This window comes from Hipposideros armiger, unplaced genomic scaffold (genome assembly GCF_001890085.2).
Source record: "Hipposideros armiger isolate ML-2016 unplaced genomic scaffold, ASM189008v1 scaffold_482, whole genome shotgun sequence".
Taxonomy (NCBI): domain Eukaryota; kingdom Metazoa; phylum Chordata; class Mammalia; order Chiroptera; family Hipposideridae; genus Hipposideros; species Hipposideros armiger.
Window position 1 is genome coordinate 233,389 of NW_017731832.1, and position 17,103 is coordinate 250,491.

The 17,103-nt window shown below is 51.4% G+C and overlaps 1 protein-coding gene across 1 annotated transcript in view; it reads right to left on the reverse strand.

The window, feature by feature from the left end:
• The window catches only part of KRT19 (keratin 19), a gene marked incomplete at its 3' end in the record, with an annotated part of 43,060 nt that extends 31,746 nt beyond the window's left edge, over positions 1-11,314 (reverse strand). The window contains exon 1 of the mRNA XM_019666995.1: positions 11,141-11,314. Coding sequence (XP_019522540.1) covers positions 11,141-11,314 — 174 coding nt within the window. The remainder of the gene's footprint in view (positions 1-11,140) is intronic.
• Between the last annotated feature and the right edge of the window lie 5,789 nt (positions 11,315-17,103).

Sequence of the window (17,103 nt, forward strand, 5' to 3'; positions counted from 1 at the left end):
TCGAACCGCTGTTGCTCAGAGCTCAAACTCTTAAGTGAGCTCTTAACCAACTGAGCCACTCGGCCGGCCGTATAATTATTTACTTCTCTTACTTTTTACTTTTCGCACACATGCAAAATGACATGATGCACTAGGTCGGATGTTCATTGCAGCATTATTTATAACAGCAAAAGACTGGAAACACCTAAATATCCACTATATAACACCTCTATATAATACAATATTGTGCCACCGTCTAAAACAGCGGTTCTCAACCTTCCTAATGCCGCGCGCGACCCCTTAATACAGTCCCTCGTGTTGTGGTGACCCCCAACCATAAAATTATTTTCATTGCTACTCTATAACTGTAATTTTACTACTGTTATGAATCTTAATGTAAATATCTTTTTGTTTTCCGATGGTCTTAGTCGACCCCTGTGAAAGGGTCGTTCGACCCCCAAAGGGGTCGCGACCCACAGGTTGAGAACCGCTGGTCTAAAAGAATGCAGCTCTATGCAGAGCTGATAGAAAAAATTTTCCAAAATATTTTATTACCTGAAAAATTAAGATTGCAGAGAAATGTATACAGTCTGCTACCCTTTGTGTGTGTCCTCCAGGAAGAACATAGACATGTATGGGTTTGTACATGTGTAGGATCTCTTTAGAAAGATACACAAGAAAGTGATAGCAAGTAATGCTTCCTGGGAGGGGAACTGAGAGATTGGATTCAAAAGATGCAGAAAGACTAACATTTTGTTAATATAAAGTCTTCCAAAATTGTATAAAATATATATTCTTCCAAAAACTATGTATAGCATACATTTGTAAAATAAATAAACGGGCATTCAGCAGCTCTGTGAAGAAATTTGGAGAGCCACACCCAGGAAGCGTCATTCATTCCCTCATTCACTCATCCCGCCAGGCATATGCTCAGAGCCAGGCCTAGTGCCAGGTACAGAATACAGAGATGAAAGAGACCCAGGCCTAGTCCCAGGCCAGCTCCCTGTATAATGGGCCGCCACAAAGAATCCCATTCTTTGGGAGATGGGGTTGGGGAAGAGCCATACAGATAGCTACAAAACAGAGGCTAAGCAGCGCCGTGTAACAACGTTGCAGTTAAGATTTATGAGTGAGTGTGTATGAGGCAGTGACAAACTTGGCCTTTGAAACGAGCCACACCTCGGTTTGAGAGCCGCTCATCAGCCTGGCCCAGTTATTTCACCTCCCCAAGCTTCAGTTTTCTCCCCTATAAAATGCAGCCTGGGATTAACTCACAGATCCACTACTTATTTTAAAGCCGTGTCATCCAAGGCCAGTTACTTAACCTCTCAGAGCCTTAGTTTCCTCATCTCTGAAATGCGACTAATAACACCAACCTCTGAGGGTTTGTGGAAGATAAATAAAAATTATATGTAAAAACAGTGCCGGGCATGAGGGTCATAGTGGGGGCAGGGTTAAATGGAAGACACCACTGATGGGACAATTACAAGGGTTAGATTGGCCACGCCCAGTGCCTGAATAAAGCAGTAGATTGAACACTAAACAGTGATGCTAATCTGGAGTCCTGCAAGGCCCGCCCCAGCCCTACCATCCCTCAGGAGGCTAAGTCTGCCCCTCCATTCAGAGGCCAGCTGCATTTATCTGGGGATGGAGCTGGCACTGGCCTTTCAGCTTTACCAGGCCAGTTCCCCAAAACCACAGCTTCCTGCAACCACACACCAAGTGCGAGCACCTCCCACCTCTGCCTCTGCTCGAGCTGCCTCCTCCACCTGCAGTGTCCTTTCTCTCAGCCTTCACATGTCTAAACCCTGCCCCATCTCCAGTGCCCCCTGCGGTAGGCTCTCCAAAGATGTGCATGTCCTAATCCCCAGAGCCTGTGAGTATGCACTTTACATAGCAGGGGGACTCTGCAGATGTGATTAAGTTAAGGATCTTGAGATGGTCACATTATCCTAGATTATCTGAGTGGGCTCATTATAATCACAAGGGTCCTTTTAAGAGGGAGGCAAGATGGTCAAAGTCAGAGAGAGGAGATGTGACTATGGAAATGGAGGTTGGAGGGGTGCTCTTTGAAGAAGAAAGGGGCCACAGACCAAGGAATGAAGGCGGCCTCTAAAAGCTGCAAAACGCAAGGAAACAGATTCTCCCCTAGAACCTTGAGAAGGAACACAGTCCTGCTGACACCTTGATTTTAGTCCATAAGACCCACTTCAGACTTCTGACCTCTAGAACTATAAGATACTAAGTTTGTGTTTTTTTAAGTCACTAAGTTTGTGATAACTTATTACAGCAGCCATAATACACCACTTCTTCCTTAAAGCCTCTGTGATCCCTGGCACCCCCACCCCAACTTTTTCCCTCGTCTGAGCCCATCTTGGTGCTTTCTCTGAATCTCTCCTGGGCTGTCCTCTCCCCACCTGGTGAGAGTTAGTTACCTCTTATCTCCTTTACTATATGGTGAGCTTGCGGGCAGGGTCTGCTATTCATTTGTGTGTCCCTCATGTCCCGAGAATTCTCCAGGATCCTTCTGGATCCCTTCCCCACCCCTTTCTGCCCTGCTCGGTGCCCTGAAGGCTGGGCACCTGGTGGCTGCCTAGTGGACCAGCCCATGGGAGGCAGCTGTAGGAGATGGATGCAGGGAGAGGCTGGGAACCTATTGCCCCCACAGACCAGCTGTGGTCACCGCTCCAGTGGAGCGGCCCTCCCCAGCTTCAACCACGCTGCTCCCTCCTTTGCAGTCCCTTCAGCTTCCCCTTGTTCTCCCCTGGGTGCCGCCTAGCCCTGCTCCATCCATACCTCCAAAACACTTCCTCCTCTAATGCCCATCCAGTTCACCCTGAGAGCCTCTCTATCATATCCTGCAGGCACCTGACTCATGCAGGTGCGGCTAACGTCCAAGCAAGTGGTCAGCTACAATGGGCCGGGTACATGTGTGGATACTGCCTGTCTGTCTCTTATATGGCAACTCCACGGGGGCTGGGAGGGACCCATTGAGGCTTCTCCTCCACCCACAGCCATACAGGTGGGGGAAAAGGCCTTAGCAAAGAGGGAGGGCAGGGGGAGGCAGGGAGCAGGGGCAGGAAAGCAGCCTGAGGGGTTCTCTGGACTCCACGCCCCACATAGGCAGACACATTGAGAGGTCCCAGGCCACATTTCTCCTGTGACCCCACCCCAGTTCCTGGCACAGCACCACGCCCCCTCCCCTCCCTTCCACAGGGCTGCCTCCCTGTCTGCTTATCTTGGTGTCTGGTGCTTCCAGGCCTGGCCGGCCCCACACCCCTTCCCTCATTCCACAGTACCTGAGCTGGTGAGTGACTCACCCCACATCCCGCACACCCTGACCTGCCCCTGACCCCACCAGACCTGGCCTCTCTGGCTCCAACAGTCTGAGCAATGCCAGCCCCACATTCTGCACCCCACAGTCCAGGGCAGCTCACCCCACCTCAAGGAGGCACAGCAGGGCCCCCCGCATTTCCAACACTAGCTACCCTAGACCAGGCAGCTGGACAGAATCCATTATGTCCATTTCTTACAACAACATTCAAGGGAGATGGTTACCACCCATTTTACAGATCAGGAGGCTGTCACAGAGACGTTAAGTGACTGGCAGGTAACAGTGGAACTGACCAAAGTCCCCCTTGCTTTCGGCACGCCTTCTCATTTACCCTGAGCCAAACTCAGGGCAATCCCTCCGCCCCTCTGGAGCTATCTCCCAGACTAGTAACAGGGACAGTGATTCTGCCACCCAGCTCCCTGGGCCATGCAGAGGCTCAGAGAGAAGAGGAGCTTATGAGGGAGATCAGAGGCTGGCATCGGAGCCATGAAAGGAGGCGGTGGTATCTACTGCAGAGCCAGCCACAACTTCACTAGGGCAGGCCGCCAGCCCCGCCCCGCCTGTGCAAGCTCCCCAGGCCACCTGCAGCTAGCTCCCTTCTGTGCTTAGCTTGTGGAACTTCCTCTGCTGCACTGCAGGGCCCCAGTGCCTGGCCAACTCAATGTCACATCGCCCCCTGGAGGCCTAGAGGGAAACGCTGCCCTGCCACCATGCGTGCTCCTTCCTGCTACAGCCCCCATCTTTCTGTACCCCTGACCCAGCACAATTCTGAGAGGAGGGTCAGAGAAGGGGGGGGGGCCTGTCTGGCCAAGGGCAGGCCCTCCATCCAGGCTACTCCCTGGCCTCTCTACAGACAGCAAAGGGGCGTTGAGCTGAGAGTGGTTCAAGAGAAAGCGCCCCAGGAGGGCTAGAAGCCCACACACCTGGATTCTAGCTACGTGACCCTGGCCATGTGTCTTTCCCTCTCTGGGGAACAAGGAGTGGCAGAGGCCATCTCTCTAAGGAAAGGTACCTCCTCTCCCAGCTCTAAATTGTACTTTATCTGACACTCAGTTTCCTCGTGTATGGCCACAAGGGGCCGCTGCAGCCACAGCTGTGAAAGATGCTGGAGTTGATGCAAACTGCCCACACCTTGCAGGCTGGACTCCCTGTGGCACCACGCCCCTGCGGTTGATGAGCCCAGCCTCCCTCCTCCCCGTACTAGACATCCTGGAATCACAGTATAACGCAAATGTCTAAAAACTTCCCAGAATAGGCCAGTCTCCTCAATTCACAGTTCTATTGGGAGTGGAGTTTAGTGGGACCCTCGGGGATCAAGCTAAGGAAAGCTAGGCAGACTCGGAGCATATATCCAGAGAGACCTAGAAACATTTCTAAATCCCTTGCAAGGGGCTGAGACAAGATGCTGGTTGGAAATCCCACCAGCCATGGAATCCCATGCAGGTGGGCTCAAATCCAAGAAGCTAGGAGATCCCCCATTAGCAGTTGGTCCTTAGACAAGGACTTCTCTGAACTTCAGTTTCCTCCCAGAACAACTGGCTGAGAGGGAACACTTTGGGGGAGGGGGTCAGTGTTTAGACTGGGAGCCAAGGCTCCCCCTCTCCCCCAGCTGCTGCACTGCACACATAGGAAATGTGAGCACAAGCAAGAGACGCAGAGCAGCCTCCAAGATCACTCAGGAAGTCAGACACTAAAAGGTTTCACAGCCTGAACACAGAACCCACTTTGGTGGGTCCCACCTCTCTGGCATAGCTTTCAAAACCCTTGGTGTACCTTCAGCCCTCGGCACTGTCTCCCTCCCGCCGTTCCAAACTTCTTCCGGTGCTTTGAATGTGCTGGACTGGCTCTTACCTCCAGGCCTGTGTTCTCCCCACCACCCATTCCACCACCACCCACACCTCCACTGTGTCCTATCCCACCTGCTCCTAACCCTCTCCCGATCCTCCCCCAAGTGCAGATTGGCTATCCCTGCTCTGAGCTCCTTAGCCCGAAATCCTGCCCTATCACAGACCTACTTAGTTACTGGAGACGACTTCTGTTCACCTGTGTGTCCCTGGTGGGTGGTGAGATCCACGTTTGGCTTAGTTACCTCCACATTTCCCACTGGGTTTGATCACAGACATTTTGGGGTGGGGGGGGGAGGTTATCTTGTGTTTTCTAACACCCCAGGGAATGTACACTATGAAATTCAGAGGCCCAAAGAATTCAGGAAGGAGTGTCAGTTAGGAACTCTAATAAAGAGGGTGCTTTGAGCAAGCCCCCCTCTCCTGACACACACACACACACACACACACACACACACACACACATACATTTTTTGCACCTCAAACATGGCTATTTGCTATGGGTTTTTAATTTGCTTTGTTTCCTTTGTATTTACTCAAAGTATCCATCAGGGCTGACAGAAGTTCCCTTGGAAAATCCCAGCGTGTCCTAGTCATGTTGAAGGGAATGGAAGAAAGGGATGTGGTTTTGTTCAGGTTTGGACCTGAGAGAAAGGAGAACTGTCTGGCCCTGAGGCTGAGGGGGTGGTGACGGCAGAGATGGACAGTGGACCCCAGGGGCAGAGAAAATTCTGAGAAATTATGAATCACGGATTTCCATGGCTCAAAAAGTCCATGGAGGCCACTCGACCTAGTGCCCTCATTCCTTCATTGTCTCCATTTGTTCCACACACTGAGGACCCCAAATGAGGAAACTGAGGCTCAGAGACAAGAAATAACTGGGACAGGGACTCATGGCTTACTTGTGGCTGCTTGCTTCCTAAGAAGAGGATTTCCAAAGCTTTCCTGCTCATGAGAAGAGTTCGTTTCTGCACTCAGTAGATGCCCCGTGATTACTTTAAATGGCATGAGACACTGAGGGTGGGCTTGGGAGTCAGACCAATTCAGGTCTTTTGTCAGCTGCGTGACAGCATCTGTCTGGGCCTCAGTTTTCCATCTGTGAAGTTGGGTGGTTGTGGGATTTAGAGTAAAGGCCTGTCACAGTCCCAGCACAGAAAAGTCCAGATGCAATAATGATGAGGATGAGGTGGAAGCAGAGGATGACGATGACAAAGAGAAGTACCGTTCCCAATGGAGCACACCCTTGGAGAGAGGAGGGGACCCACTTAGGCACAGCACTCTCAGCTGAAGGTTGGGGGGGTGGAACCTCACCATTGACAGAGTGTGATGAGCCAACATCACACTGTTGAAGCCATGCTACAACCTGGCTCTCGTGGTTACTTGGAGAAAGCAGGTGCTGGGAGTTTGATGGGTGACACTCCCCAACTCCAGTGCAGTTTTCAACCAGAATAGAGACCACTTGTCTTCTTGCCAGACTCATTCTCTTCTAGGAGGGGTTTATCTGGTACAAAGAGAGCAAGAAGTTCTTGGCCAATAGCGCCTCAACCCCCACCATAGGGCTAGAAAAAGGTAAGAGTGGAGAGGGCATGGGGTTATCTGCAGCCCTCGGGAGACAGACCAGCCTCCTCACTTTCACTAAGAAAGTCCCCCATGGCTTCCCAGCCACCAGCCCTCACCAGCGCCTCCTCACACTCTGTACTCTAACATGTTCGAGCTCCTCCATTCGTGCCACATTCAGTGTCACCTCCAGGCCTTGACAGATGCAGTTCCCCCTGCCCTGAACACTCACCTCCCCCCAACACACACACCATGCTTCCATCAGACATCACCTGGATAGATCCAACCCTTCATTCAGATCTCTTCCCAGCATTTCCTCCATGGGATATTCCCTGACCCCCAAGACTGGGTTAGACACTCCTGCTGTGTGCCCCAAAGTCCTTGGACTCCCCCCAGAATGGTTCTCAGGATGCTGGGCTGTGGTTGCTGTCACTTGTTGATCTCCCCAGTAAAACTCTAGGGGGCAGAGCTTGTGTCTGCCTGGGTCACTGCTGTAGCCCCAGCACCTAGCTGCATGCCAGGCCCAGAGCAGGCCACAATGAGTACATGTTGGGTGAAGAAGTCGGTGACTTGGTAAAGGGCTCCACTTGGGGCTCCCCATGAGCAGAGAGCTCAGAGGAGCCAACCTTCCTCTCTACCCCCACCCCACCTTTTGATCTCAAACCTGATTCTTACTGGTTTCGTGTTTTCTTGATTCACCGCCTTGCGATTTTCCTTTGTCTTGAGGAAAGTTCCCTCTGACAATCCCCAACATGTCTTAGTCATGCTGAGGGGAACAGATGAAAGGGATCATAATTGACTGGATTTGACCTGAGTTACAGTAACAATGGCACGTTCCTGTGGCTGAGGGTGTTGGTGGCTGCAAAGATGCATCAAGACATTCCCGGGCGAGAGATTCCCAAGAGGTCAGGAAGATCAGAGCCATCTGAAGATGTCTGAGTGTCACAACCAGATAGTGTCGAGGCAGAGCAGTCCTTAGAGACCATCTGGACCATCACCCCCATTCCTTCCTTACTGGTTCAGTCACTCATTCCTTTAACAAGCTCAGACCAAGTGCCTTCAGGGGGGAAACTGACGCCAGGATAGCAGAGCTCACTCTTAGTTGCACAGTTGTTTCAGAACAGCGCTTCTCTGCTCTTTAGAAGCCCATCTCTGACCTTAGAAAGTGCTAAAACTGTCAGAGGCCAGATAGGCAGTGCTAGGGGGGCAAGATTCGGAGCCAGACCAAACTTCGGCAAGTTACCTCCCTTCTCTGAGTCTCAGGCTCCTCATCTGTAAGTGAAAGCAACAGTATCTACCTCTCACAGTTATAAGAAGATGAGATGACATACGGAATCTGTCCCATGCCTGTCGTAAGAAGCCTCCCCAGCACCATCGCTGTGTCAGGAGGTCCCATAAGCTTTCACAGGCCCTGTCCCCTCCTGTCCCTCACTGCACCATTCAGCAATTATCAACCTGCTTTTCTGCCTCCAGCACTAGACTAAGAGTGTCGTGGAGAAAGAGACCTCGTCTACTGTGTTCACAATGTTATTTCCAACTCCTGACACAGAAAAGGCACCAATTAATATTTGTCAAATGGGTGTAAAGATAAACAAATGATCTGAAGAAGGGGTTAAAATAAATGGAGACCCCCAGTTAGATACGTTCATGAAGAGGCGGTGTTGGGACTTTCACCCTCGCCTTATCATCCATTACTATATCTTTAACCTCACACTCGACTGCTTCTCCAGGGTTTTATTTATTGGTGGTGGTGGTGGTTCATTTCTTTAAATTTGCCTTTAGATTTCATGAGAATCCCCTCAGATAGTCCCAGTGGTTCTCAGTCTAGTAAGAGGAGCAGGGAAGGGAACACATTTTGTTCGTGTTTGGGCCTGAGATAGGGTGAGAGCAGCAGGACCCCGAGGCCAAGAGGGCCAGAAGCAGCCTTGACATGTAGGAGAGACTCAAAGGAGAGGGGAACTCAAGGAGATCAAAGTGCTTGAGATTTATGAGTGTTGGAATGATAGATGTTGGAGCCAAAAGGCTTTTTAGAGACCATCCAGCTGTCATTCTCATTCCTCCATAATTCACTCATTTACTCTTTCCTCCCTTTAGCAAGAACAAGACCAGGGCTTTCTGCATTGGGAGACTGCGTTCTCAGGAAATGTTCTACATGTGTGAAGTCACCTGTCTTTTTCTCAGCTTTTTACTTATATAATCATTGCTTCCCACAAAAGGCATTTCTGACAAGCCTCTTCTTTTAGGATTTGTTTGTCTCTGTATTCGGTGGGGGCTTAATAATTGTTGGGAGTCAGAGAGAGCAGGAAGAACACCAGCTTTGGAGCCAGGTCAAATGGACTTGAGTCTTTGCTTGGTCACTGATAAGCTCTGTCGCCTCAGACAATCTAGTTAACCTCTCTGAGCTAGAGGTTTATAATCCGTAAAATGGGCATGGTAATCCCTGCTCCCTTGGCTCACACTTCCCAGATTCCAATCTTGGCTCCAACCCTCAGAAGTTGTGTGGTTCGGTAGAATGGAGGTATGTGAGGAAATGGACTCCACTCAGGACATTCAGTGTGCTGCATGGGTGGCAGAGACAGTGTGGTTCTGAAGCCTGAGCTGTGGGAACTGTTTCTCCACTCAGCGGGTCACATCCCAACTCAGAAAATTCCTAGCCTTGGCAAAGGCAGCAGCTCCATTCGTTGGCAGACCCATTCTGCTGTGCCATTTTAGGAGGTGTTAGAAATTCAGCCTAGATTTTGTTTCTCCAGCCCTCCTAATGATTCTTTGTGCTATCTAGAGTTCTTATACATTCCTTACTTGTTAAAATAGCATAGGAGCGTCTGTTGGTTGCAACTGAGAATCTAACCAATATGAAGGATTATATGGCAACCCTGAAGTCATCCATTGTCATACGAGTGTTGTCAATGTTCAGGAGAGTCTTGTCACTCACTGTCATATTCCACAATCTAAAAAAAAGGAAACAGCATGGAAGCCCCTGCTGTGACCCACTGCCAGGAGCACAAGAGGCCAGCAAAGCCACAAGACGTTAGGACCCCATCCAGGAAGATGCTCAAGAGGTAGGAGGAGCTTCCCACAGCTGGTTCATGACACAGACCCCTCACAGCCTTCAGCAAGGATGTTCAATGTAGCCTTCATTCATTCAACAAATATTTGAAGATCTACTACAAAAGATACTGTGGGGTTTAGAGGTCAACAAGATGCTTCTCCTCAGGGAGCCCATAGTCTACAACAATGTCCAAAGTGTTCTAGAAGAATTCAAGGAAAAGAGAGATGATGACTTGGCGGCCATGAGAGATCAAGAAAGACTTCATGGAGGAGGTGGCGATTGAATTGGTCCCTGAAGGATGACTAAGATTGCACATGAATAAATAAATGGAAGAGGTAGAAGAAACAGGATATCCAGAGGCTGTTCACTAGAAGGTGTGGAGGCAAGGGGGACAGGCGGGAACAGTGAATTAGCTAGACTGTGGGCTACTTAAAAGCAGAGACCAAGTGCGGTCCATCACAATGTCTGCCCAGGGCAACACTGAGTGTAGTGACTCGCTAAATTGAGAAGATGAGTAAATGGATAGGTGAACATGTGGATGAATGATGGATGGATGCATGAGTGGATAGATGACTTCCATCCCCAGAGTTCTAGATCGTCTCCATCACCTGAACAACTATAATAGTATATGTATCTGGGTCCAAGAAAACTGAAAAGATCCAGACAGACCCCTATAGGAGCCCAGGAGAAGCAGGAAGGGAGAGATAGGATTTTTAGTTTTCCAAACTAGAAAGCTCTGAACTCTTACAGGGTGAGAGGAGAGACGGGTACAAATGCTCTGCCCTCCTGAGCCATATGACCCATCTGTTTTGGGCAACAGCACACTTACCTCTTTTTTTTCTCTAATAAGATTACAGAAGTTTTAAACCAACAGGGACCTGAGAGCTGGTCTACCCATGCTCTGCATTACACTGGTTGGGAGAGCAGGTCCAGAGAGGGCATCAGTGTTCCCAAGGTCACACAGTGAATTGGTGGCAGACGCAGGACTGGACCCCTGGTTCCCAGGATAGTGCCCCCATCGAGATGCTCCCTCCCTCACTGCTTCTACATTTCCAACCTGGAGCCACGCCAAGAGGAGGCTCCCACACCTAGTCCCAAGCCCGGCCAGGTGAATCCAGACCTCTTCCCAGCACTGCTCAGACTCTGAAAGGTGGGGACATGGACATGAAAGTCCAAAGCACAGGCCAAAGACCCATCCATGGGGCCATCAGAAGCCAAACACAAGCCTGTTTCTGAAGAAAGCTTAAAGTGTCCAAAAGATGGGTTCCCTGGCTCACGTCTAAGCTTAGAGTCCAGCGCCTTGCCTTTTTGGAAGACTGAGTGTGTGTGTAAGTGTGTGACAGACAGAGAGACGGAGCTCAGCGCTTCCCCGCCTACCTGGTTCTTGAGACCCTCAATAGCGTCGTAATAGGAGGAGTAATCTTTTGGGGAGGATTTGGGCCCCTGCTTGGCATACCTTTCCCAGATCTTATTCTCCAGGTCAGCTCTGGCCTCCTCCAATGCCTGCACTTTATCCAAGTAGAAAGCCAGGTGGGCATTGAGGCTTTGCATGGTGTTCTTCTCATCAGCAGTCACAATGCCACCATCACCGCCTCTGGCACCACCTCCAAAGCAGGCTGCTGCCCTCAGAATTCCACTACAATTGCCCGGGGAAGGCTGAGCTGCTGGTGGGGACCACTGCAGAGCTGGCCCTGTCCCCACACCCACCTGCCGGGGGCCAGCGAGGCAAACACCTGACAGTTCATGGGCTCCAGGTCAGCTGTCACCCCTGTCTCTTCCCTGAATTTTGGACTTATCTGGCCAATTCTCTTCCTGCATTGAGGGAACCCTGGTCACTGCCTGGTCCCCTCCCTTCTCAGAGAGCTAAGAAGGCCCAGGGCTTTCTCCCACATCTGGGCAGGCCTGCACATCGGCTGCAGTGCCTGCTTACTGGGGCTCAGGGCAGCAGTGGAACAGAGAGAGGGCTGCCTCCCAGCCCCACCCTCCCTGCCCCAGGGGCCTTGGCCACAGATTCCTCCTGAGAAGCCCCTTCATGTAGATTTGTCAGGAGCCATAAAGACAGTGTGTATGTGGTGGGGGGAGGGCCTTGTCTGGAGGGGCCTCTGCGTAAATGCCCAACTACTCCCCACATGCGGCCCTGCTCCCCCCACCTGTCAGTCCTCTCCACATCTGGCCCTGTTTCCAACATGAAGAGGAGCTTGCTGTGCCAGACAACTCCTATGGCCTGGTCTTACTCTAGTCGCACCTAGGCGTCTTTCTTTCCCTTCCTCCAAGCTCTGTCTGGCTCAGGGAACCAGACTGGGCAAAGTGGGTTCAAGGATGAAGGAGGCTGACAGCACCCCAGCCTGAGGGAGGGATTCCTTCTAGACCAAGGGTCGGCAAACTTTTGAGACGAAGAGCCAATCCTGTCCCTCACAACAATTTAAAAATTATTCGAGAGCCATAAAACAAATGAAATCACCATTATGTGAATAACATCCTTAAAAAATTTTATAGATGAAACTATGATAGTATTATTTTCATTTTCAATTTTACTTCAGAGCCACATGTACGTATCCAAAGAGCCGCACGTGGCTCGCGAGCCGCAGTTTGCCGACCCCTTCTCAGGGCTCAGGGGCTGCCCTCTGAGCCCCACCTCCGACACCCTCTGTGGGGAAGCAAGAAATGGAGCACACGCAGCTCAGGGCACCCTGGCACCTGAGACCCAGGGAGAACCAGCCCTGCCTTTCTGCCCCATGTGCAAGGCTGCAGCTGGCACCCACAGTGCCAGCATCCGCAGTGTGGGCCCTGCCCTTGGAGGGGGAAGGAGTGGAAGAGAAGGGGATACAAGGACTCAAGCAGCTGAGAAATAAAAAGGGAACCAAACAGAGTCTATGAGCTGTCCTCCAAGGACAAGGGGTATGGGGACTTACGCGTTGCGGGGAAAACAAGGACAGCCTTCCTCTGGCCATGGGAGCCCTGCTGCTGGCCTATAACCAGCTGCTCACATACCCCACTTCCTCCTCCTCGCTTGTTGCCTGTCGTTGAGCCCAGGTGGGGCCCAGGGAGGGTCCTGAGTCATCAGGTGTCTGACCGCTGGAGGAGAGAGCGCAGGCGTGGTATGGGCCCACCCCTCCATTAGCCATTTGGCAGGTGCTTCAGGGCCAAGGAGCCTGCACCTGCCTATCAATGCTGGGTTTTTCCTCACAGGTTAGGCACCCACTGCCGCCCCACCTAGCCTAAGGGGCTCCACCAGACTAAGGGGCATGGGCAAGGGTGGGGGCTTGGGGTGGGCCCTCAGAGGGTTCCTCCACCTGGGTCCGGACACCCCAGCCTGTCTCGGCAAGGACGCACTAAGCAGAGAGGTGCGGGGCACCAGCCTCGGTGCTGGACAGGTGTGAGTCTAAAGCCAGGTTCTTCCACTTACTTGGGGAAAGTTGCTTTCTCTCTCTGAACAAATGTAGAATTCAAATGGGGGTGAATGCTGTTGGTGGGAAAATGGGGAGCACGTAATGAGGGTGTGGTCCCTTCTAGGCGACCAGGGAGGGTATCCCCGAGAAAGAGACACTTGAGTGATGGGTGAGTAGGAGTGGCCCAGGAGAAGAGCATCCTGGGGGAGGGACAGGCAGCATGTGCAAGTGTCCTGAGATGAGAAGGAGCAATGGGACTGCCAGGGCAGAAGGCCAGTGTGGCTCACGAGCAGTGAGTGGGCCCAGCAAAGGATGTTGGTGGCAAAAAATAATTTTGATCTCGCGACATTGTTGTGAGGCTTAAAAGAGCTAATGTTGTAAAGCTGTTGGTGTGGGTCGTTTTCCTGACTGTCCATGGCATCGTGTCTGCCCCTGACTTGCCCTTGGACTGTCTGGATGATGGGTTCTCAGCCATCTCACCCCTCTAGTCTGTTGAGCCCCCATTAAGATGGAGGACCTGTGTTAAGAGGGGCTGGGAGGAGGGCACAAAGCTGAAGGAGCATGGTTTCTTCCATCAAGGACCCTCCAGGCCTCCAGGCAAGACCTCCACTGCTTTGCTTTCCTTGGGGTTTTAATCTTCAGTCATTTTGTGAGGTCGGTCCTAATTTTTACAGGTGAGCACGTTGAGGCTCAGAGAGGGTAAGCATCTTAGCCACACTCACAGAGCTAAACAAACAGGAGGTAGACCGAGTTTTGTCCTGTATGAATGGGCGCTAAGAGGTGCACAAGCCTTGTGCTCCCTCTCTCTACCCCCAGCCTCACATACTTTCTGGGACCCTCTCTGCATTCCTCCTCAATTTATCTCTCCCCTTGTTCAGCCTGTTTCAATTCACCCCTAGGTTCCCCCACACCCAAAACAGTAAGTTTCAAAAAATGTGTGAGTGAATGAATAAACAAATGATCCTCGCTACCTAGTCCTAGCCCAGGGCCTTCACTAACTCTCTCTCTCTCTCTCTCTCTCTCTCTCTCTCTCCTGTCTATATGCATTTCTGTTTCTCTCTATCTCTCTGTGTCTCTTCTCACTCTTTCTCCCACGCTGAGTCACCCCAAAGTTAATCAGGGTACCTCAAAGGAAAAAGGCTTCCTTTCTCACCCCGGTCCTACACCTGATGGTGCTGCACAGAGAAGCCCCACCAGGAAAGCACTGGGGCAGCAAAAAACAGGGCCTCGGAGCTTGTGCCTGTCCTGTGTGTACCTGAGGCCAAGCCACTGTCTTGGAAGACCTTGGCATTCCCTGAGCCCTGTGTGGCAGCATCCAAGCTCAGTGAGGTAGGCCAGGCCAGGACATCAGGACCTCCCGCCTCTGAGCCTCAAGCCCCCTTGGGATTGCCTCCTCTGACAGCAGCCTGTAGGACTAGCTGACTGCATTACCCAAACCAGGTCACCTGGGGCCTTGGGGAAGACCATTCACACCATGGAGAGATATGCCACTTGTTGCCTGCAAAGTTCCCTGGTTACACTTGGGGTCTTTCCTATAAAAAAAAAAGAGCCCCCAAAACTAAAAAGGACCCAGAATGTCAAGGTGGGTCCCATCTCATAAAACAAAAACCCTAGAGTCAGTTAAGAAGAATTCTTGCTGGTCTTAGTGGACTCTCATCTTCATCCCATCCCTAAGAAAACAGAACAGCAATGAAGCACAGGCTTGATCAGGGACCTAAGCGCTGGGCTGGGCTTGGCACTTTCAGTCTGTAGCACCTGGAGCAGGCCACTGTCCCCCAAAGATGAAGAGGCTGGAGGAGACATCTCTGCAGCCATCCCAGCATTGTCCTTATGCGTTCTCAGGGGGATGGAGAGGATCACTCCTCCCAGATTGCACTGGGAGAAGTGGAGCCTGAAGGGCCACGTGACCCACCCAGGACGCTGAGAGGCAACTCCTCCTGCCTCCACTAGTCTGTGCTATGGAGTCGCTTTCCCGGTTTCCCAAGAGTTTGATCTGGGGTGGGGGTGGGGAGGCAGTCTTGCCATTGACAGAGTGGCTGGCCCAGGTCTTATTTGGGTGCTCGTGGCACCAGTTCCTGTGGATGAGAGCACTGGCCAGCCCCAGAACCCAAAGTGTTGGCTTCACTCTTCCCAATGGGGCACGGTAGTGGGGTACCCCAGAGGGAAGTGGACTCCACATGGGACTCTGGGATAGCTGCTCTGCCTGCTTTTTTCCTCTGGGGCCCAGCGACACAGGGTGGGACCACCTAGAAGCTCCCTGCTTGACACCCTCCCCTTCCACTTCTGAGCCTGCTTTTAGCCAGGTTGCCTGCAGACGCCATCTTTACCCTTAGGCAAGCCCACTCTTCCTGTATTCCCTGTAAGCAGTGATGGCAGCCTCTCAAGATGAGGGGAAGCTGACTCCACCACACCCAAGTGTAAGAAATCTCACATTGCTATATACCTCTAAAGCGGATGTTTTTGGGGGTGGGAACTTTAACCTGGTACCATCTCCAAGGCAGAGGGATGCCTGGGGATTCTTATGCAGTGCCGGGCGTTCTAGGCTCAGTCCTCACTGTGAGTGCTGATGTTCTGCTCTCCGTCCAGGTCCATGTGGCCTCCCAAATGTGGACCACTCCCCAGATTCCATGCCACACTTGAACTCATTGCCCAGCTGGGAACAGTGGTCCCCAGGGTTCAGCATCCCTAGGGGAGTCACGCAGCCCCTCCCCCAGTGTCCTATCTCTTCTAGGGTCACAAAACCATCCCTCCCCAGCCTCTGAGGGAGCTCCTTCAAACCTCCCTCCTCCCTGAGTCATCCACTCATACCTCCAAAACTCTGGTCACTCTGTGGCCCACCCTCACCCAGGGATCACCCCCCCCAGATCAATTCTTCTTAATGCCAAAACTCAGGTTAGAAGATATCCAGGAGTTTCGGGGACACAGGCTTCTCTTCCCTGGAGTGAAGATGGGGTCACAAGAAACCAACATCACTTCATTCCTTTTCCTAATAACTCACCCTCCTCGGCTATCATTTATAGAACACCAACTATGTGCCAAACATGATGCTTAACTCATTACCTGCATGAAATCACCTAATCCTTCATCAACCTTATATAGTAAGGGTTTCACTCCCCATTTTGTAAAAGAGGATCTTGCCCAAGCTCTTCCAGACTAGCCAGGATGCCAACCCAGGATGTCTGATTCCAAAACCCAGGCTTTTAACCCCCTTGTCCTCAAAAATCATGTCTTTCTTTAACCCCACCTGTGGCTCTCCCTAGAAGCTTCATTCATGCAGCCAAATGAGCAAGCTGTTGAAACTGACACAGTCACTAGTCAGCTCTTTCCTAGCTCCAGGCAGTGAGCCCTACCCATCTCTAGAATCTTCATTATTCACTCAGGGGAAGTTCTCCCCTTACCCCTCCTTTTCCAGCCTCCCAAAGGCAGGAAAAGACACTCCCCACCAGAGGAGGCACCTACAACCCTGGCTCTGAATATGCATTCACTCACTGGGTTCCCATATCAACTCCCAGAAACAGGGTTCACCATGCTTACTAGAAACTGAGGCTTTCCAAGATCACTGAGCTAATGCAGAACAGAGCCTGGGTTAGAATCCAGTCAGTTTATTCCCAAAGGCTCTGAAAATGGCCTCATCATGGATAGAAAGTCACCATGCACAAGAGGTAGGTGACCTATTATCCCTCACACAGAGGTGCCCTAAGTTGGCACTGTGTTAGTGACCTCACATGCATTCTTCCAGCGATCCTCATAACAAGCCCACGAGGGAGGTACTATCATTATACCCACATTTGAGATGTGGAAATTGAGGATTGGAGATGATTAACTTGCCGTCCCTCAAATAAAAGCAGGCAGGATTGGGCTGGCCGAGTGGCGCGATGGTTAAGAGCTGGCTTGGGATGCCAGAGGGCCCCGGTTCAGATCCCACATATGAGGGCCAGTGACACTGCCCTC